The sequence below is a fragment of the Aulonocara sp. 'chitande type north' Nkhata Bay genome, linkage group LG6, assembly GCF_057382095.1.
Source record: "Aulonocara sp. 'chitande type north' Nkhata Bay isolate Kocher_YH1m ecotype deep benthic linkage group LG6, A_spYH_male_GT1.1, whole genome shotgun sequence".
Taxonomy (NCBI): Eukaryota; Metazoa; Chordata; class Actinopteri; order Cichliformes; family Cichlidae; genus Aulonocara; species Aulonocara sp. 'chitande type north' Nkhata Bay.
The window spans coordinates 20791139-20814129 of record NC_141349.1 but is presented as its reverse complement, the minus strand read 5'-3'; the positions used below and the strand labels follow the sequence as shown (position 1 = coordinate 20814129).

Genomic DNA, 22991 nt, shown 5'->3' with positions numbered 1-22991 from the left:
ACACTCTGATTGTGAAGTGCTTGGACAAGTTGTAAGTGTTACTGGCACCCTGAGGCTTAGAGTGAGAAAAGTAAGAATGAAACTGATGAGTACAAAAACCAATTTTCTGATTGCTAAGCTATCACGTCATGTGCCTCTCATGATAAGTTGGGAAACAACTGGCTGTTGACACTAAGCAAACCAGATGCTAGTTGATCAGTTTCTCAGACACCATCTGTAGAAATGTGTGCCTCCTCTTTGACATAATGTAACTAAATGCCAGTTTGTGATGCCTAAATAGTAATATGAAGAATTACATTTAAAAACTATTTTAATTCTATGGAATTAAATCGGACAACCAAGAGAAAGATGCAGTTAGTTTCACTACAGCTCAGCTGGCTGGGACACCTTTAACTTGAACATCCCACCATCCTGCCACATGTTGATACATTCTTGCTTCTACAAACAGTTAAAGAGAAAACAGTTCCAAAATTAAACCGTTTCAGTATTTAGAACATCATTTCTGGAAAAAAACATTGCTGCTGGATTTACATTTCATTTAGTTCTGTTAAATTCAAGTAGCGAAACATTTCAACAGCTGATATCACCAAACTGTGTAACTAACAGCAAAGCAATCAAGTGGGGTAAAAAGCAGCCCAAATCTGAATTACATACAACTGTATAAAATCAGTACTTTAAGTGGCTGCTTACTCAGGAGACAGCTATAGTTGTAACCGTTAAGTAAAATAGCATAGATGTACCTCTATAATACATAGATAGTACATCTAGAGGATGTTCCCATGATTTTATAAGAACTCTGTCACTAGAAATATTGAGGATCCTAATTAGCGTTCTAAAAGATCTTTTGTTTTCTGTGGTGAGATGTTGGTTTTAGTTAAAAAATATAAATCAGCTGATTTAAAGACTGAGGTGAGACATTGTTACTTTTTTGGTCGGAAGTAAAGTTTCTTAGTGAGCATTGAAGCAAAACAAGGCATTTGCTTTTTTTCCCAACAAGCTGTGGGTCACAGGATTTTGGAACGTTCCTCATCGACACTTTTCTGTTGACTAGTGTGAGTAATTCTGTGAATTCAAGGGAGTTGCCATATTTTCGGAGCATCTCACACAGAGCCTGAATGTACCAGGAGCCTTTCTTAGTCTCCCGGAAGGAGTAGTAACCTATCAAATGACAAAAACAGCAAAACATGGCAGGTGGTCTAGTGTGTTTATGATATATCAAATACTTTACACAGGGTTCATAAAGGGTCACTCATATGGTTAAAAAAAATCTGTCCAGCAATTTTTTCACTTCTCCTCTAAGCTGAAGGTTCAGTCTAATCCCAGAAGACTCACCTTCAGCTACAGAAGAGCATATTATAAAATCAGCCCCGGCGGGGAGGGTGCGTATGGCACAGGCATCTGCAAACACCTCCACTATGCCATCCACCGCATCAGCAGGGGTCACTGTAACACCTTCATCAAACAGTTTTCCACGGCATGCCTGGAGATTAAAGATGGACATTGGCATTAACTGGGTGCTGGACTTGACAATAAACATAAGACAGACTGACGACCTCACTTCCTCCGTTACATCCTCACCCATTGTCCTCAACACGGGCTCCCCTCGGGGATGTGTTTTGAGCCTCCTGCTGTACTCTCTACTCCCTTATAACTGCTCAGCCACATTCCCAAGCACCCACGTTGTCAAGTTTGTGGTGGAACTAATTTCCAGCAACTATGAGACAAAGTACAGGTTGCAGGAAGAACATCTGGAGGATTAGTGCCTCTCCATTAATGTTAAGAAAATGAAAGTGGCATTAATGAACTCTTAAAAGAAGCTGCTGAGAGCTCTCTTGCCCCTTATGGCGATCTCCAGCTTCAAGTTCCTGGGTATAAACATCAACAACGGCCTCACCTGAACACCAACTTCAGCAGGCTAATAAAGAAGCCCCACTTGTATCTACTGATGCTCTCCACAGTCCAGTTCAGTGGAGAGCATCCTCACACCTGTGAGTCGTGGAACCTGCTCTGCTGCTGATGGGAAGATTCTACGAGTGTGTGCAGAAACTCAGCAGCAGCCTCTCTCTTATCAACTGAAGACATCAACATCAGTTCAGATGTATAAATTCTGCCACACATCAGAGACTTTTCATGTGTGTACCCACACACCACATTACACATTATGGTTTCTATCTTATGTTCATATTTGTACTCACATTTCACTTTCTTGCATTCTTACACTCACTGCTCTTTAAATTGTATTCTTTTTTTCATTGTGTTACTGAGTTTTGCTTGTTTTTGCAGTGCTGTTTTACCAGTACCTCATTACTTAGTGATTCTCATGCATCATCATTTTTTGGGATGACAATAACAGCAGGTTTACATAATCTGATGGACTTGACTGGGTTGTGTATTTTGCACCTGTATTATAAAGATCTTTGGCTTTCCAACAAGGTCCCGGCAGTTGTCTCCTTTGAACATGGACATCATGTCCTGGATACAAATTTTTCCATCGTAGCAATAAACATGGTTATCCTCTCCGTGACTCAAGAAGGCGAGCAAAAAGCAATCAGCATCTGAGTGATCTTCCTCCGCAGCTGGTGGGACAACAAGTACTTGTTAAACTTGCGGCGAATTGTCGGATTTGACACATATATCTTTGCAGCAGAGCAAAGAGTTATGGGAGAAGTCAAACTTCATGTACATCCTGGATGCATTCCATTTGAGAGTTACAAGTGATTGTGTGGGTACCTTTAGCGATTTCATCTAGGACATCCACCTGCTTGTAGTTATCATAACACCTCACTTCAAACTTTAGATCCTTCAATCTGAACAGAAAGTGAAAATGAGTTGATTAGTTTAACAGATCATCCATCAGTCTATTTAGAATCACCTCTTCACTACAGGACCGACATTATTCTCTACAGTGGGAATTTGTGAAAATATAGCACGTCAAATATTGGTTTTGGCACTAACTGGAGCACAAAGGTGAAATCAGCACCAAGGGGCTTGAGGAGAGACAATAACATTTCATTATCAGGAAAAATCTGTGGAAATTCTCACACATTTTTACCACAGAAAGGAGCTACAGCTGCTAAACAAGTGCTGGCATGTTCTTTAGCACAAAGCTGTGTCAAATACAGTGTTTCCCTTTCTTCAGTAGATAGCTGGGAATTGTACCTTTCCTTCAAGTTGTAACGATCAACACTGGTTCCAACTCTGTCATTCAAGCCCAGGTGCCCGAAGAACTTCTCCTGATTAAAAATGAGAGCAAGAACTCGTCGTTTGTTACACATCTTGTACTCCTCTGCAGGATCCAAGGAGTTGATTTCAGAAAAAAAAGAGTAATGAATGCAGTGTGTCTGAGTGTTTGGTACCAGATTAAAGCGATAATTTCCAGCTAATAGCCAAAAAAGGTGGAAGTAAGAATTTACCTTCTGATGAAGGAGGTGTTCTCTGTTTGTTTCTCTTTGCATACTATTGAAAAACAAATTCATATTCATAAATAACCAGCGCAATAATTACAAAATAATAATAATACAGAGCCAAGTCCTGCTTTACAACTTATCTAAATATTGATGATTATGATTACCAATGATAACCATTGTATTGAAAAGAACATGGGACGGTATGGACATATTTGTGTATCACCAACCACCTACACACAAACACACACACACTAAGATAATTGAGCTTGTTGTGACAGTTGTCATTACAGTATTAACAAAAAAAATGGCCAAAAATGCACAGAAATTATTCTACTTCTGTCTCAAATATGGTCATGCAGTTATTGTTCCATCCATTCAGAGTCCTGATAGCTGTTAACAGCTGGGTGATGCATGGTGAAAGATGGCAAAGGCTGCTAAAAGAATAGAGACAGAGAGGGACAGCTTTACTCTACAGATAATATACTGTAGGGTAGACTTAGGGTGGCATGGGTGTATTTGACAGAAGGAATTTCATTTGGTTCAGTTTTTGTTTCTGTTTCTAAAGTTCGTGCCATGGCTGAGCAGCCGGTGTGTTTAAGGAAACGAACCCAAATGCAGACACCGAAGGAGATGGAACTGAGCTGTAAACAAAAAGCGAGCCTTTTATTGTGGCTGATGACATAAATACACAGAATAAGGCAAAAGGCGAATGGGGGCAAAAACTAGACTAAAATCTAAACTGGGCAAACTAAACTGTGATTACTATCATTAAACTATGATAACTACTGACAGGAACATGATCCTGAGCAGGAACATGCAAATAACTATGATGAAAAACCAAGAACATGAACATGACCTGAGCAAACACATGAAAAACATCTAACCTGATGTGACGTGAAGGGAAGGAACACAGATGACATTGACTGAATGAAACACAGAGACTAAATACACAACTGGGGAAACAGCTGACACAAATGAACATAACAACATCACAGGGAAAGAGTAAAACTAAACACACTGAACAAAGAAACACAAGAATAAAAAAAATCAGGAAACACGGAGAGATGTAGACATGACAACACAGGCTTGACAACATGAAACACAGACACGAAATACAAGTCATACTGACACAGAAGACAAGAACAGACTCACACAAGGGGACATAGATGAAAACTTAAACTAGAATAACATTCAACTAAATCCTAAATGATAATACTAACACAAGACTTAACATATTTTCAGTATAAGAAATGAAAAATACAAAATGAACATGCTGGGTCACAGGCCCAGCCCCTGACAGCACATTATCATGGTTATAGGCTCTACTTTGAACTGTGTGTTTCATATTTACTCCACACTCATACATATTTTAGTACAAAATGACAGGATGGTGGACAGAATACTGTGGACATCAACATTTGTTGAGATCCACCTTAAAAATCCAGCACAGGTAATTAGATCAATGTCACCCTATTTAATTTGAATTCAATGTTGACTTTGCCATAATAAAATAATACTTTTTTAAAATTTTGTAACTTTGCACTTTGTTTCACTTGTGCTTTGGTATTAACAAGTATTCTCTCTTCCATATTTCAAAATAAGTTTTCAGTTTATATAAATCACAGTCTGAAATACTCACCTGTCTTATTCTGTTTCTACTGTGTCTGTAGCAAAACTTAATGGGAAGGTCATAGAGAACCTGGCACCTGTTGTAGTAACATAGTGATTGCCTCAAGGAAATTAAAAAAATATTAAAGGTGTGACAGCACTTAAACAGGTCAGGTGTCTTTTTTTAAAATAAAGACAAAAATTGTAATTTGTTACCTCCACATTCGTCTTCGTCCCTGTTAGACATGTCCGCAGGTCACCTTGCCTTCGACTGACGCAGAGAGAAAAACACATTTATCTGGTCAAATCATCCTAAAGAGGCATTTTGTAGCCCTGCCCCCAGCTGTCTTGTTGAATCTGAAGTATTGCCTTCCGTCAAGGATCTGAGTTGTCAGAAATCTCCACCCACGGTCATTCATTCATGTATGCAGATGATGAAAGGTTGCAGTGGTATCACTTTACCACAGATGTCTGTGTTTGGTGATGATTTTGCTACAGAGATGATTGTGAAAGTATAAGTTTATACTGAGCAAAATCAGTTAAGCAGTTTAGTAGCTCAGTGCTTACGATTTCCTACTACTTAAATATTTTTTATTTATTTTCTTCCTATGTTTGATCAACATAGGCTACTGACTGTGAACTACAATAATGGAGAAGTGTTCACAGTTTCAGCTGCTCGAGAGAAGAATGGTGATTGCAGTCCAAAGATTTGTAGATCAACCAGCTGATATACAGAAAGCACAAGATATCGTTGATAACAAATATAGCTGAACGTTAGACCAGCCTTTGTGTGTCCTACAGGAGCTTTCAAGAAATTATTAGGAGTGTAACCCAGACAAGGAGGTGGGAGATGTAGGCTATTTATTTATTTATGATGCTGAGGAGAAGGAAGTAATGTAGATAAGAAAGACTTTTTTGCCACAGTTAAAGATCACCTTTTATCAGTGCATCAGCAACCTTAGACCTGAATAACTAGATCAGGTTGAAAACAACCGTTAAAGTGTAGTGACACAGATTAAATGTAACGTGAATCACATAAGAATGATTATGTTGATTTAATAAACTGCTCTCTCAGTGCCTGCGATCATCCTCTACCAGCAAAGCCTAACTGCTGTTCTTCATCATGGGAGAAATCAAACGTCTGCTTATTGATCAGAAAATAAATATGGTTTTAAATATTAGTTTGATCAAGTTTATTTTGTTATGCATGTTCATGTCATGGATTGTAAACATCTCAGAGAGGAGACGTGCTTGCATCCCAACAAGGATCGCCTAGACAATCTGTAACACTGTGGGTGGACCAGTGTAAATATTAATAGCATCAATACCAACACTGGTACTGGTATGAGATTGATACTAGCACAAAGACTGTTACTTTGATTCTCTCCTCTAAGTTCAGTTTATTGCTCCCGTTCATTTGAAAACAGGTCTGTGCAAACACCCCTCCTCTCACGCTTTGCTCCGCCCCCTCCTCCATGCTCTGCTGTGTTTAGTTGACTGGCAGTCGTGTGACAGTACACAACCCATCTATGGAAAGCAGAATATTTACATCACCCAATGATAGGCAAATTTAGTTCTGTTTCACAGCAGCATTCAGGATGGTAGGTTGTTAGTCTCCCCTGAAAAACTAACCTTTGGAAAAGTCAAGAGGACACTTACCTTTTTACTATCGATCATGAATTCTTACTCAGTGTTTAAATCACAATAAAGACATGAAAAGTGTTTTTGTGGATGATTCAAGTTGTATAGATTTGTGACTTTGCTAAAGATTAAATCACAAGTTAGATTGTCCAATTATTATAATCTCAATCTAATGACAGACAGAACGAGCCTGTTGACTTCTTACTCAGTGCAAACACTGGGAAAAGGAGGAAGTAAAACACATAACATACTGGCTACTGGCATTTATCTCATACTGAGTATGACAAGCACGGACTGTTTCCCAGGTCACCTCAGTGGTTTCGACGTGGAAGACACTCATATTTTGAACACTTTGGTGGCATTTTGATTTATTTTGTAGTAATGTCTCCTTCCTGTTTTGCTGTTTGTATTTGATGTGGAGCACCTTGTGATTTTATCTTGCAAGGTGCTGTGAAAAGTAATAAAACTTACTTCTTTGCTGTAAATCAGTTTTGCTTTCATTTAACCTGCTTCTAAACCATTTCAGGACAAATAAGAGAATCCACACACACACACACACACACACACACACACACACACACACACACACACACACACACAGCAAGAAAACTAATAAAGTAAGAGATTTTATTGAGGGCAAAGCAGTAAGTAAAATCCATAAAATCATTAAAGTAATGCAAAAAAATACACTGTCAATGTGTAAATGCAAATACACATTACAGAACAGAAATTCCCTTTTTTTAAGTACGGTAGTAAGCATCTCCAAATGATGCTGTCCCTCCTCGACTTTTAAAAGAGGTGTTACCTACAGTTGGTCCTTTGGTTCTTGAGCTGGTAAACCATAGTCTGATGTCAGGTGTTGTCCCTAAAGATTTTAAACATGCAGTAGTCAAACCCCTGATTAAAAAACCTGCTCTTAATCCTACGGTTATTGCAAATTACAGGCCTATCTCCAAACTACCTTTTCTTTCCAAAATTCTTGAAAAGGTAGTTTACAGCCAAATAATGGCCTTCCTGGAAAAGCAAAATGTTTTAGAGGTTTTCCAATCTGGTTTTAAACCCTTTCATAGCACTGAATCAGCCCTTTTAAAAGTTTTAATGACATATTTTTAGCGACTGATGCTGGGGACTGTGTTGTTCTTGTGCTTTTAGATTTGACAGCTGCGTTTGATACCGTGGATCATGCCATTTTATTCTCTCGTTTGGAGCACTGGGTGGGCATTAGGGGCACAGCACTGGAGTGGTTCAGGTCCTACTTGACGGGGCAAACTTTTTGTGTCAGCTTTGGTGACTATGTGTCGTCCTCCGCTCCCCTCTTGTGTGGTGTCCCACAGGGCTCAGTTCTAGGCCCCCTCCTCTTCTCTTTATATCTGCTTCCTCTTGGTTCTGTACTGAGAAAGCACGGCATTGCTTTCCACTTTTATGCTGATGACTGTCAGATCTATGTCCCTCTAAAGAAAAAAGGCAGATATCTTACACAGCCATTACTTCAGTGTCTCGATGACATTAAGGCTTGGATGTCTGTTAACTTTTTAAAATTCAATGATAAAAAGACAGAGGTGATGGTTTTTGGTAGCCCCACTGAGACCCCCAATGTGTATGTAGATTCCCTGGCACAGTATGTTAAGCCAACTGTCACAAACCTGGGGGTCAAAGTGGACTGTGATCTGAAGTTTGATAATCAAATTAAGGCAGTGGTAAAATCTAGCTTCTTTCACCTCAGGCAGCTGGCAAAAATAAAGCCAATTCTTTCACGGCAGCACTTTGAGACAGTGATCCACGCCTTTGTTAGCACTCGGCTGGATTACTGTAATGCACTTTATATTGGGGTCAGCGCATCATATATTAGCCATCTACAGAGGGTGCAAAATGCCGCAGCTCGTCTTTTAACTGGCACTCGAAAGTTTGAGCACATTTCCCCTGTTTTAGTTTCACTTCACTGGCTGCCGATTTCTTTTAGGATTCATTTTAAAATTCTTTTATTTACTTTTAAAGCCCTCCATGGCCTAGCTCCATCTTATCTCTCTGAGCTGCTACAGCCTTATACACCCACTGCTCCTGAAGATACCTAGGACTGGGCGTAAACTTAGAGGAGATCGTGCTTTTGCTGTAGCAGCTCCCAAACTGTGGAACGAGCTTCCTTTAGAGATTAGACAGGCCAGTTCTTTATCTGTTTGTAAGTCACTCTTGAAAACCCACCTCTTTACCCTGGCCTTTGACACCACGTGAGATGTTGGTTTTTTATTTTTGTTGTTTTTAGGTGATTCGATGCTGTTTTATCTTGTTTTTGTTTTAACATAGGGCTGTTTTAATTTTATGTTTTATGTGTTTTATTTATTTATTTTGCTGTTTTCTGTTATTCTATTGTTTTAACTTATTTTCTGTACAGCACTTTGTTCCTGTGCTGGGTATTTTAAAGTGCTTTATAAATAAAATTGGACTGGATTGGATAAGCTTGAGGAAACACTGTGATTACATAATGTTTAGACAGTTTGTTAATGTTACTGGATCCCTGAGGCTTACAGTGAGATATGTATGGATGAAACTAATGTGTACAAAAATCCTGATTTCGTTTCCTGATTGCTAAGCTGTCTCGTCTGAAAAATAACTGGCTCAAAGACAAAGTCGAAACTGACTCAACCGCCAAGACTCCCTGTCTTTTCAGTGGAAGGGTCCACTGTAAACTGTTCTGAACTTGATATAAAATAAGGCAAAATGAATGTATTTCTGTGCACTAAAGCATCATTCTGTTGCTTCTAGAGTCATTTCAGTACAGTAGTTTTACAAAGACTGTGGTTCATAATCAGCATGCAATTTTAAAGCAATTCAAGCACTAAAGCTTAAAAGTAATAAGGACACAGAACAACATAGTTGAACAACAAATATAAACCTGATCATTTTGAGACTGAGGTGTGTCATTATTACTTTTTTGGTTGGAAGTAAAGTTTCTTGGTGAGCATTGAAGCAAAACAAGGCATTTGCTTCTTCCCGATAAATCTTGGTTGACATGGTGTTGGAATATTCCTCAGTGACACTTTTCTGTTGACCCGTGTGAGTAACTCTGTGAATTCCAGGCTATCACCATACTTTTGAAGCAGCTGACAGAGATCCTGGATATACCACGAACCGTTTTCCCTCTCCCGGAAGGAGTAGTAGCCTAACAAATAATGACAACAGCAAAACGGCAAAAATGAACATGGATGTCGAGGTAAAAGTAAAGAGGACAGATTTTCTGAGGGCTATGAAATATTTTATACCAGGATTTATTTAAGCTGACTCTTATGGTTTCACTTAAGAAATAAAATTCTATTGAAGCATTTGTTCAGTTTTTGCTCACTAATAAATGAGCTTACAAGCACATATAAACAAACAGTGTATAGCAAGAGTTGGATAGTTTGTGACACTGTAATGACGGTGACACACTCAGAGCATTACCAAAGCAGGGAAGATTTGTCAGAAGTCTAGCCTTTAAAATAATACTAACATCACATTTCTACCTTATGGAAAAAAAACACTCTGCTTTGTGTCTTTGATATTTCCTCTCAGTCAAAATAAAAATAAAAAGGTTTAGTCAAATGCCAGAAGACTCACCCTGAGCCACAGAATAGCACATGATGAAATCAGCCCCAGCAGGGAGGGTCTGTATGGTGCTGGCATCCATGAACACCTTTTCTTCAGACTCCATCGTAGAAGCTTCGGTCACTGTAACTGACACATCAAACTCTTTTCCGCGACATGCCTGGAGATGGGGGATGAACATTGGTTTCCAGTTGAATTAAATCAAATTAACTGGTTGTTGGACTTTCTGACAAACAGAAGACAGACTGACAGACTTCACTTCCTCCTACACCTCCTTCTCCATCATCTTCAACACTGGCTCTCCTCAGGGATGTGTTATAAGCCCCCTGCTGCACACTCTACTCTCTTATAAGTGCTCAGCCACAATGTCAAGTTTGCAGATGACACAGCAGTGGTGGAACTCATTTCTGGCACATATGAGACAGTTTTGTTTACCCAACTCTCATCCCAAAGAATGCAACACAACAAAACATCCAGACTGAGACTCATGACTACGTTATGAGTTGGAATGACTGTAAACCTGTTGAATCTTTAAAAAATGGCTACACCAGGTTAATCTGATGGACTCGTATGGGTTTTTGTGTTTTGTACCTGTATTATGAAGATCTTTGGCTTTCCAACAAGGTCCGGGCACTTGTCCCCTTTGAACTTGGACGTGATCTCCTGGATACTGATTTTTCCATCGTGGCAATAAACGTGGTTATCATCTCCATGACTCAGGAAGGCGAGCAAAAAGCAATCAGCATCTGAGTGATCTTCCTCCGCAGCTGGTGGGACAACAAGTACTTGTTAAACTTGCAGCGAAAGTTGGATTTGACAAAGATATTTTTGCAGCAAAGCAACAAATTGAATTATGTAAGAACTCAAACTATGGTGATGATTTTCTTTGTCCATCTCGATGCATGCTGGTCATTTGAGAGAAACAAATGATTATGTGGGTACCTTTGGCGATTTCATCTAGGACTGCCTCCAGCTTGAGGTTATTGTGACATTTCACTTCAAAGTTTAGATCCTTCAGTCTGAACAGAAAGTGAAAATGAGTTGATTAGTTTAGCAGATCAATGGTCAAAATTTTTTTTATTGTTCTTTATTAGCAATATAAATTCCTTAGACAAGGATCTGCTCGGATCAGGATTGATTGGACCTTTTTCAGAGTCCTATAAATTTCAATGCCTCAATATTTCTGCTTCTGCAGACACTCCAAAGCATCAGCTATTACCACCACAGGAGAGACGGTCATAGGATTCTTTCTAAAATCCACAACCATCTCTTCAGTTGTTGATGCAGTGGGAATAACTTGGACCAGTGTGAAATCAACCTCTATAGGGCCACGATCACACTCTGTAGTGGGGATTGTGATCAGGGTCATCACTATTCAGGAGAGAAACAATCACAGAGTTCTCTGTGAACTTAAAAAAATATAGCATATGACATATTGTCTTTGGCACTCCCTGGGGCACAGAGGTAAAAGATTGCAGCCCTGGGGCGATACTAGTAAAGAAGAAAAATATTCAGTTTTACCACAAAAATGATCAACAACTCTAAACACGTGCTGGCATGCTCTTGAGCATGAAGCTGTGCCAAAAACAGGTTTCCTCGTTCTTCAGCAGATAGCTAGAAGGTTGTACCTTTTCTCCAAGTTGTCACGATCAACATTGGTTCCACGCCTCTCAGGCAGTTCCAGGCGCCAGAAGAAGTCTTTCTGGTTAAAAATGAGTGCAAGACCTCGTCGTTTGTTGCCCATCTGGTACTCCTCTGCACCATCCGAGGAGCTGATTTTAGAGTAAACAATTTGCAGTAAATGCAGGCAACATTCTCAGTGTCTGGTACCAGAATAAAGTAAGATTTTCCAGCTAATAGTGTTTACCTTTCAATGGTGACCTCATTCTGTCTTTGGTTCTCTGTGCACATTATCAAAAAGCACATTCGTAAATAACCAGTGCAAGAATTACAAAATAATAATGCAGTGTAATAATGCAAATCTTGCTTTACAGCTTATTTAAATACTGCAATATTCTTTTTTGTTAAACCATAGAGCTATAAGTGCTGCTAGTGCTGGGGTCAAGTAGCCATTTTTCCATACACTCAGAGTCCTGATAGTTGTCAATAGCTGGGTTACAGGCGGAGGAAGGTGGAGAAAGACTGTTGAAAGACCAGAAGCCGTGTGGAACAGCTCTATTCTCCACACCCATTCTGCAGAATGGGTGTGTCTGGCATTGAGGCAGAAATGTATTATACTAAGGTGTCTTGACATGAATGCTGCTGTCGCTCTATAAACTGTATATCTTCTGCGACACAGCAAAATCCAACCTCAATAACCTTCATGCAGCTATGATTTGTTTATTTATTTATTTATTTTTTTTTAAATCCAGCACAGGTAATTAGGGGGAAACTGTTGGATATCCATTCATGCATATGAAGCACTTTTATAGATTTATGCAGGTCAGTTTCCTCAAGACATCAAGTCACTTTGAATGATATTTACTATAATTATTATCTGCATGACAGTCAAATCAAAAGGAAAGTTAAGTGGATGATTAAAGTCACCCTGTTGGCTTTGTTTTACAGTTTGTTTCACTTTTTCTTTGTAGGAATATTCTCTCTTCCCTATTTCAAAAGAAGCTTGTAGGATTGAAATGCTCACCTGTCATATTGTTAGTTTGTGGTCGTCTGTGTAGGAACACTTCCTGGGAAGGTCATAAAGAAACAAAAGTTTTCACTTTGTAAATGATACAACATGAGGCACCTGATTCAAAAGGTGACTGACCTGATCAAATTTAAGGCAAAGGTGTGACAGCACCTGTATGGGTCACACGTCTATTCTCAATTTAAAACAAAAATCTTAATCTGTTACCTGTACAATAGTCTCCTGCCCTGTTAGACCTTTCTTCCGACTGACACAGCGAGAAAAACATATTTGCCAGATTAAATCATGAATGAAGAACCAGGCTGTAGCCCCGCCCACCGGAATCTCATTGGATTGCAGCACTCTGTTCTGTGCTCCTACAGGGCAGGGGAGGTGTCTCTACTGCCAGCAGCAGATACCGACACAGAGGCTGCAACTCAACTGCCTGCTCAGACCCACAGTCAGTGTGACCTTTGAACAGCCTGTAATGACAAACTTCAGTTGACATTATAACGTTTGGTGCGTACGGGCTGCTCTGACAGCCAAACTTGCACTGCAGTATACATGTTGTACCCAGTTTCTCAAAAGCAAAGATTTCTTCAATCTTTGCTTTTGCTGTTTGGCCTAAAGAGGTTGGGTCATTACCGCCTTGCCTCATCCTGTCACGTGATCACCTGACACAACATGCGTTTCTTTCCGCTGTTGTTCTTGGTGGTTAAAGCCCACAGGAGCACCTGGCTGCAGCCAGACCCTTCTCGGTTAAAGGGAGCAGTTTGCAGCAGGTGTTCGTTTAAGCTGTAGTGCTACCGAGTGACCACAAGGAAGCGCTGTTTTCTTACCTAACTTTAAATATTGATATCAAAAGTGGAAAGTCAAACAGGAACGCTTTGTCAGTGTGTGTCAGGCTAATAGTATGTAAGATTGTTTAATGTGATGAGGTGAAAACTTGACAATCTTATCAGGAACCAATATGACGACAATATTCTCAGGAGTTTCTAGGAAGTCTCCCCTTCTTCACTTCCCCTAATGTAGTTTTTAATAAAATCATAAAGATGTCTTTCCAAATGTGCCCAAAGGAAAACGTTTTTTGTTGGAATAACTGAAAAAGTAAAATCCTCTTAATCAAGATATATATGATTTTAGGTTACAGTGTTTAACGTTTTTAGTTAATGAAAAATTGATTAATCTGAAAAATTTTAAATTGAATTTTTGTAATCAACTCATGGTTATTCTGCTTAAATAAAATTTCACTACTGCGAGCAAGGGTTTTTTTTGTACCTTTATTTAAACTGTTTATTTCCCATGTATAAAAATCATGCTACATCTAATTGATTTTCTCTTGTTATGTTTTAGTTAGACCAGAAAACCAGACTAAAAATATTTGAGCAGACAGTCTGGCATTTACCATCATAAAGCATTTACCATCACCATAAAGATGATGCCTTTATGAAAGCTGGAAAGAAACCCTACCCAAAATCAAAACTGAGGATCTAAGTCTTCTCTCTGTGGCCTACGACTGACAGTTACATATCAATCTGAACAAAGGGCTAAGGTTTACACAAGATCATCATCTACTCTGAAGAGACAAAACAGCTGACTATGCCAGAACTTGCAGTGCCCTGGGAAGAGGATATGGAAGAAGCAATTGAGCCAAAACATGCAAAGTACCAAGAGCCCATTGAGAAGAGACTGAAAGGGCCCTCTGTCAGCACAGCTCAAAAAGGCTGGGTATTTTGTATCAGGTTTTTTATTACAGGAGAGGCAAAGAAGATGGCCATTAAAACCATGAGTGAAGCTGGGTTTTGATTAAAAGGGCTGACCTGTGGGTGGTTTCTGCTGGGGCACAAGTCAGGGCTTGATCAACCTCAGCTGGGTCACCTGTGTAGGATGTCTGATGCAGGTTTTGGTCCATTTTGGAGTGTGGTTTGACATTCTGCATTCTTATATGAAATAAAATAATGAAACACACTCTCATCAATCACCGACTTGACAACCTCCAAGTCTGAGTTTTTTTGTCATTTTTTTTTAGGTATGGTGTAAATTAAAGCTCATTTGGGTTGATCTTTGCTATAAAAACTTCTCCAGGAATAGTTCTCCAGGCTTCTTGAAGGACATTTAAAGCTCTTCTTTGAATCTTGGTTGCTTTTTTGTTCTAATCTATGTCAAGATGATCCTACACTGCTTCAATAATATTGAGGTCCGGGCTCTGGGGAGGCCAATCCATGATTGATAGTCTTCCACTGTGTGTTTTTCTATGCAGGTATGCTTTTATTGAACTGGGACTTCTGGGACTCTTTTTGGGATCCTTGTCACGCTGAAAAATATAGCTAATGCCAGTAAGACACTTTCCAGTATTACATGGTAGATCAAAACATAATGGTACTTTTCTGCATTAAAGTATGGCTTCTTGACAGCCACCCTTCCTTCCACTGACACCATTTCTGATGAGGCTTTTGCAAACAGTAGATGGATCTGCTCCTGTGCAAATTCACTGGCCTCATCCAACATATATATAGATATGATTAAAACATGTCACCTTAGACACTTAAAGACTCATTTACTTAAAAACGATGGATAACAAGGTAACAGTTAAAGCACAACTATTTTTATTGCAAATTTAAAAGATGTTTCTACAAGTCACATCTGCACCAGTCAGCACTTCAGATACGGTAGAGATAAACATCAACTTAATCACAAGTTCTTGTTATTGTCACAGAAAAGGGAAATGTGCTGTGCTGTTTTCTTTTACAGTTCACTATTCGCTAATGACATCTTGAAAATTAAGCGATTTCAGGAAATCTAGACGAAGCTCTAGCAGGTTACTCAGGTTGTGATGAGTTTAAAAGAAATCGCTGAACTGATCTCTGGGGGTGGGTGAAACAAATAAAACAAACAAAAAAAAAAAACCCAAAACAGCTCCATCTATTATAATTAAATAAAGTAACCAATAATGGTTTGGTACTGGAAGCGACATTTATATATACTTAATATATTTCTCATTGTCAACAAATGACATGTTTTAGGCAGGGAAAGCTGAACCGTACATTAATTTTAACAACAAAACAAAACTCATTATCCTTTTACAGCTGAGGGGTAAAAACAGTTTTTTTTCCCATTGAATTAAAACAGTTCAGTCAGAAGTGTTCAAACTGAACATGGTCACAGTCTTTTTTTAATGTAAACTTCTGAGGAAGTTATGCAGACTTCACAGAAATATAAAATAAACTGCTGGTTTAAAGGCAAACCACAGAAACCCTGAACAATATATATAAATAATCAATGACATAGGAAAGATATTAATTGTCCACTCTCCATCTAAAAAAGGAGGCAACAGACACAGATTAGTGCAAACCCAGTAGCTCTATCCCTGAGAACATCTAAGAAAGACAGAAAGTTTATTGCTAGCATCCTTCTGTTAGTGTTGAGTTTCTGAAAGGGTCAGCTGACAGTCTCGTGGCTGTGGTGGCGTCACAGCTCAGTCTTTACTTCATACTGGCACACACACGACGCTCGCTGACTGTCCAGGTAAGGCTTACATCCCAAGTGCATAACTGCATCGAAAAGCAAAGTCACTGCTGACTCACATGCTGTAAAACAGGCAACACGAGAAATAATATGAACAGAAAAATCAGCTCACATCAATTCAAGCTCATTTATATAGCACCGAAGCGTAACAGCTGCCTCAAAGTGCTTTAAACTGTGGGGTAACAACTGTACAGCAAACACTTTATGATGGTCGGGAGTAAAAAAAAACTCCCTTTTAACAGAAAGAAACAGTGAGGTGCAGCCATCTCGAATGACTGGTTGTGGGTGAGAGGAGAGTGGAAAGAAAAGAGGAAGAAACAGGAGGAGAGAAGGCAAAAATGTAATGACATGCTGCGGTGGCATATAAACCTGTGGGGTTAAATAAAAGGAGATGAGTAGAGAAGAAGTGCTCACAGTGTATCACATTACATCCTGCAGGAGCCTGAACAGCAGCAAGGGATCCTGAAAGGGTGGTTCAGGGTCACCTGACCAAGCTTTACCACAGACTTTATCAAAAAGAAACTCTTTCAATCTAATCTTAAAACTAGAGAACGTGTCTGAGTTCCAAATTCAAACTGGGAGCTCTGCCTCTCATTCAACTTTTAGAAACTCTAGGAAAAGCAAGTAAGCCTGCAGTCTGAGATAACACGATAGAACTTAGGGCCAAATATAATGACCTCAGTTTTGTCTTAATTTATAAGAAAAACACTACAGGACATCCAGGTGTTTAATACATCACTGGAGTTTAACTCATTGAATTTTTTTTATCAGGCTTCATTTATAAATAAAGCTGGAGTCTGCACAGCACTGAAACTGTTTTCTAATAATACTGTCTCAGGGAAGCATGCATACTGGTAATATAAACAGAATCAGACTCAATACAGAACCTCGTAGAACTCCATGAATAACTTTTGTGTAGGCTGCGATTAAGTGATTAATTATAGAATTAATCGCTGACTAAGGTCTTTCCCCTAGTCCTAAATATAGACAAAAAGACAGCAAAAATGACTTTTAGATCACCCCACTTACAAAACTCTTAATTTCTTCAGTTTATCAATAATAGAAGAATGACTGAACAGTGCCTTTTGCACCATTAACAACAGCTGGGTCTCAGAGGCTTTTCTCCATTTACACCTTTCCGCTACAGCTATAGTATGCATATTGCTAAAACTTTATTAATACTAAAATGACTGCTTCAAGTCATTCGGAATATTCATCATTCCTGTGCAGTATTATAGCATGTTTTATTACTTCCTGGAATAAAATGGTGAAAAAAGCAGGAAAAAGGCTTGAAAGGAACTTAGGATTGTAAAAGCTGAGTTGCTAACACCATGCCTCTGTTTAAATAAAGTGTCACGGGGTGACAGTGAGTCTGGCTAACTGGCTAATCTAAACAGATTGAAGCAGTGCACTTCCCCCTGTTTAAGATGTGTTTTATCACCTGTGTAACAAGCTGTGGGTGATTCACAGGTTCTTTAAAGTAACCTCCCAATTTTACTAACGTAGCACTCTTACAATCTTACAAGGCTGTAAGAGCGGCATGTTCAATAAAGCCAATCAAATCATAACATAAACAAGTGATTTAGAGAGCAAATATGTATATTGTAGTTGTAACAGATTTGTATTGTATGACATGCAAAACTACTCTATAATATGGTATGATATATTTGTTTTTTACTTGAGTTTCTATTCATTTCTATAAAGATCTCCAAACGTAGCACCTAAGCAAACTTAGTCCACAAAATCTGTTTGCCTTTTTGCACAACCTCTTAAAATTATTTCCTAAACCACTGCTCTCTTACCTTGGACAGTTTGGGCCAATCCCAGAGTCCTCTGCACATTCCTGCAGATTTTCTCCAGACAGACCTGGAACTCCTTATCACAGTCGTGTTTCTCCCGGCCACAGGTGTCATAGCAGCGGTCATGTTGGTTACAACATTTGGTCATGGACGGGATGCCAACGTCAAACTGGATGAACACATATCAGTTACTCAGCAGCTGTTGGTTATACACACGTTTTGGACTTGACTAGAGAAGGACACTACCAGAATGAGATGCACACTTCTGTAAATGTTATAGTACTGCAGTTCTGTGCTCTGTTGCTGAAGTTAATTCAATTAACTGTATTAATTAAATTGATTAAACATGTTTCTACAGCCTTGTTCATCATCTACAGACCACTCCAGCAATATTCTGTTAGTTTCTGGTCTGACCCGCTGTGGTCAGAAACTTTTGGATTTCTGGTCAACTCTTTGTCCAGGAACTTTGAATTTTACTGTGAATATTTTCAAAGACTTCCTTGGATTTCAGCGTGTATTATGGTATCTTTTATACACTGGTGTTTGTGTCATATAGATTAAATTTGAAACACGTGTTCTTCTATCTCAAGGATTATTACATGACATTTATTAAGTGCATATTATGGTAACAAAATGCCAATTTTAGCCATTTAAGAATAAATGTACAGAATTGTAACGTGTGCAAAAAGTGAAGTGAATACTTTCTGAAGCAAATGTATCTGGAGCCAACACTGCCAATAATACTGACCTAAGCAGTTTAGCTACATTTTACACAAACTGCAGCTTGTACTATGGACTTGCGTGTCTATTTCTGTGTGTATACTCAATGTATTTAAATAAGACAAATAAAATGATATACAAAATGATGCCCTTCAGCATGCTGGATGCACATGGTAACACGCTTTGAACTACCTGAATTCCAAACAGGGGGGAACCACATCCGTTGGGCGGTGGATTTTTGTACCCGGGACGAGGCACCGGCTTGTACCCTTTGAGACAGGAGCAAAGTTGATAAGATTTCTTACTCTTCAACTATCTGTTATCTTGCAGTCAGAGGTTACATGTTTACAGATAATTAAAAAAGGCTAGCGGTGCCACAGATAGTGCTGTGCAAATGTCTTGAAACACCCCTCATTTCTTTATATTTTAATTTCAATAACCCAGACTTTCTTGTCATTTTTAAAGTGGTCTCGAGCAATAGTTCTCTGACCTTTCTGAAAGTCTTTCAAAGGTCTTTCTGCTTTTTCATTCATCTTGAATCCAAGCCTTGGACCTGGCCATTTTCACCATTCACGCAAAAAAAAGGGTCTTAACTCAAAAAAAGAGCAAAAAAAAAGAAGCTTAACTTAGCAAAGAAGCACCAAATGAAAATGTATTTTTAGTCTCTTTGTTGCAAAAATACAACAGGCTTCTGTTCCCATTACTATAATTGAATCTGTTAAAATGCTAAAGATAACACAGCTTGACAAGCCTATGATTGTATTTTTATATCCATAAGTTGAATCCCAAAGAGCTATTAGCTAAAAACCAGTACGGCGTTCAGGGAATCCTTAAAAAAAAAAAATTGGGGAAACTCAACAAGTGCAGGACAGAAGAAGTAGTGGCACGCATGAAAAAGCCTCTCTACAGCTGATGTACAGTATCTTAAAAGTTTTAGCTATTTTTAAAGGACATAACTAACACAGGACCTGAGAGATACATCTTGCATCAGCTGACCATCTATTGTTTGCTGAAGCCTCATCTAAAACTGTCTCAGCTGAATAATGCCTGTCAAGAAGCCAATCTTAATTAAGGGAAACAGGAAGAAAAGGCTGTGGTATGCCAAGGTACACAAGACCTGGACTGAAAATTAGTGGGAACAGGTCTCGTGGAGTGAAAAATCCAAGTTTAAATGTTTTGGGTGTCAATACATACAGAGGTGGTCAGGAAAGAGGTACATCAGGGAGTGTCTACAACCATCAGTACAACAAACTGGAAGCTCTTTGAGGATGTTTTTCAGCCAGTGGTGTTGGGTCTTTTCAAAACTGATGGAAATATGCAGTAAATTGCCATCACATTTTGACCCACCATGCATTATAATCTGGAAAGCGTCTGATTGGCAATGCAGTACCAATTTAGTAAAGCATACCTGGTTAGAAAAACAAAGTGTAAAAAAATCAGTCATGGATTGACCTCCTCAGATCCCGGATGTCAAAATTATTGAAGCAGTGTGGGATCATCTTGAGAGAGAACAGAAGGAAAGGCCAACATCCAGAAAAGAGCTTTGAATGTCTTTCAAGAAGCCTGGACAAATATTCACAAAGACGACCCAAAGAAATTATAAGAAAACTTATCTAAGAGAGTTCAGGCTGTGTTCAAGAATAATGCAGGTGATACCAAATTATGTTTTTGCGTTGTATACTGCATTTCCATGTATGTTTGCACATGTTTCAATTCATTCATTTCTGCATTCATTTCTCATTCTTTTCATAAGAAAGTATGAAGAGATGAGGGTTGTTTGAGACTTCTACACAGGACTGAAGATGGTCGCGCCAACTATTAAATTAACGCAAACCCTTTTCAAGCTGATCTAAGAGAAAGTTGTGGCATAAATAATTAATTTACAAGCCTGACTAATAACAGGGAAATTCCTAAATTACACACTCTAGATGTCATAAACCCATTCTTAACTTGGAGAAAGAGCTTGAAAGCTGGAGTAATGACCTAGCTTACCATCACTACATCTGTAATGACACAGTCCGTCATCCCCACCAAACAAGTCCAGTGCTGCATTCAAGTACGTGTCAATCTTGTGGATCCCGTTGCGAATGGTTTTTAGAGTCATCCTCCAGTCTGGAGTCTCCGGCTCGTGATTGCTAGCAGACACTCGTGAAAAATATCCGCAACAGCAGAAACCCAACAGAAAGACACAGATGTAGCTGGGGTACTTCATGGTCTACTTATCGTCAGGGCCAAAAAGCAGCGTTTTCTTGCACATTGGTTTTGATTAATTCCTAAATACGTTGTCTTGATAGCATTTTAACTGTCACACTAGCTTGTTTTCATTCCGAAAACACATAGGTGGCATGAGCTATGATGTCGTTTCCGGGTTTGGTGGTGTCACGTGACCGCTGGTAAACAAATTATGGTGACGTTAAAAGAAAAAGTGCGCTGTCTATATTAGAAATGGGATTTACTCTTATTTGCCCTGTATGTCTACTGTACAAACTGAACTGGAATGACTGGCTGTTCGCTTTATAATTTCAAATAAAGTTTGAAAAAAAAATTAGTAATGGGATTTCCGGCTCTTTCGGCTGGACTCACTAAAAAGATCCGAATCTTCAGGTTGTTTTAATTAACAATATAAAATTATGCAGAAAAGGAATTACTAATGTAAAAAAAAAAAAAAAAGTGGTTTTATTTATATATGTTTATATATAAATATATACGGTGGCCGCTAGAGACAAAGCGCGTACAAACTCCAAAGCACATATGATATATTCAAATAATTAAAAAAAAAAAAAAGTTCATTTACCTGTTACTACCACACACCAAATCCGGTCGTTGGTACTTCGTGGCTTGTGTAGCCACTAGGTAACAAAAGCTCAACACTGCCCCTAGCATCCTGGGGCACTTCTGTTGTGTTTTGTGCATGCTTCGGAGTTTTTATGTGCTGCCTCTCTAGGGGCCATCATAAATATACTTTTATTTATTTACTCCACATAAAATGTAGTAAATAAATCATATAATACAAAAAAAAACCTATTTAAATTTCAAATTTTAACTATTAAAATTTTCAGCTTTTTCCTTTGAAACAAATTTAAAGTGGAACAACATAAAACACTGCAAACCACAACACAATTAAATATAAATATGAAAACAAAAGATGCAGCACATTCTCTGTCATATGGGCCTGCATGAATAAACTTTCTGAATCCTTTATCATCCGCAACCGAAAATAGTTGTGGATGATTACTATACCTTTCTAATGTGATGTTGTTGTCCCTGGCTCTCTTTCCCTCCTGCTCTGTTCCTACGATACTGCCCCTCCCCCCTCTTCCCAGTGCAAAGCACAAGGCTCGCTTGCGGAGTGAAGCGGAAAAAATTGGGAAAGAGAGGGTGAGAGAAAAAACAAAAAGAAACCCCCCCCCCCATGGCTCCCAATAAAAAGCCAGCTCGCGTCGTTCACTTCAAAGAGTCGGCTCTAAGATCCGTTTCGTTCGCGACCGACACATCACTAGTCTGTATCGCCGTCTCTACTTCGGTCCAGAATCAACGTTCGAATTTATGTAATTTAAATGTTATAGAAATGTTAAAAATAATATTTTTTTTAACTATGTTTCGTAACGTACCTTCGCCTTACATCATCCATGGGTCACAGCAGACTACTGGTAGAAACTCTGCTATTACACATACTTCTGAAATAAAGTAAAATAAAATGCACTCAAGGGCTTAATATAATTAACTTTAAAAAAAATCTTTTACATAATTATATGTGAAAGTATACAAGAGCTCAGTGTGTTCTGCACAACACCTCAAACTTTTATGCAAGTAGCCTACACAGCAGAAGACCACACCAGGTGCCATTCCTGTCACATAAACACAGGAAACTGTGCCAACAATTTTCACAGGGTCACCAAAATAGGAAAAACATTGCCCGGTCTGATCAATCCAAATTTCTGCAGCAGCAGCATTTGGATGGTAGGGTCAAGAATTTAGCGTAAACAAAAGCATATATTATTACTATATTTTCTTTGCACTCCCTTAGTGCCAACTAAACACCACAGTTCAACTACCACAGCCTACCTGATTACCTGTTACAGACTG

At 38.8% G+C, this 22991-nt stretch overlaps 2 protein-coding genes and 1 pseudogene across 2 annotated transcripts; all 3 read right to left on the bottom strand.

The window, feature by feature from the left end:
- Positions 1 to 920: 920 nt before the first annotated feature.
- LOC147327687 (caspase-6-like) lies at positions 921 to 5262 on the bottom strand (annotated as a pseudogene).
- Positions 5263 to 7266: 2004 nt separating this feature from the next.
- On the bottom strand, positions 7267 to 13289 carry LOC147327686 (caspase-6-like). Its single transcript, XM_086295528.1, has 8 exons — positions 13090 to 13289; positions 12880 to 12922; positions 12103 to 12136; positions 11864 to 12007; positions 11178 to 11254; positions 10827 to 11002; positions 10248 to 10395; positions 7267 to 9813 (listed from the first exon to the last, which is right to left on the bottom strand). Exons 2-8 carry the CDS (start codon positions 12884 to 12886, stop codon positions 9578 to 9580), a joined length of 822 nt encoding a protein of 273 aa, XP_086151654.1. The 5' UTR covers positions 12887 to 12922; positions 13090 to 13289; the 3' UTR covers positions 7267 to 9577.
- Positions 13290 to 15444: 2155 nt separating this feature from the next.
- On the bottom strand, positions 15445 to 21555 carry pla2g12a (phospholipase A2, group XIIA). Its single transcript, XM_086295527.1, has 4 exons — positions 20898 to 21555; positions 19098 to 19174; positions 18189 to 18354; positions 15445 to 16448 (listed from the first exon to the last, which is right to left on the bottom strand). Exons 1-4 carry the CDS (start codon positions 21115 to 21117, stop codon positions 16330 to 16332), a joined length of 582 nt encoding a protein of 193 aa, XP_086151653.1. The 5' UTR covers positions 21118 to 21555; the 3' UTR covers positions 15445 to 16329.
- Between the last annotated feature and the right edge of the window lie 1436 nt (positions 21556 to 22991).

Coding starts and splice junctions, on each gene's coding strand:
- LOC147327686 (XM_086295528.1), bottom strand. Junction 11,003..11,177: donor CCTAGATGAAATCGCCAAAG/GTACCCACATAA, acceptor TTGTCCCACCAG/CTGCGGAGGAAGATCACTCA. Junction 9,814..10,247: donor GTGCTATTCTGTGGCTCAGG/GTGAGTCTTCTG, acceptor ATTATTTGTTAG/GCTACTACTCCTTCCGGGAG.
- pla2g12a (XM_086295527.1), bottom strand. CDS start 21,117: ATGAAGTACCCCAGCTACATCTGTGTCTTTCTGTTGGGTTTCTGCTGT. Junction 18,355..19,097: donor CCCCCCTGTTTGGAATTCAG/GTAGTTCAAAGC, acceptor GTGTTCATCCAG/TTTGACGTTGGCATCCCGTC. Junction 16,449..18,188: donor ATTGGCCCAAACTGTCCAAG/GTAAGAGAGCAG, acceptor CCTGTTTTACAG/CATGTGAGTCAGCAGTGACT.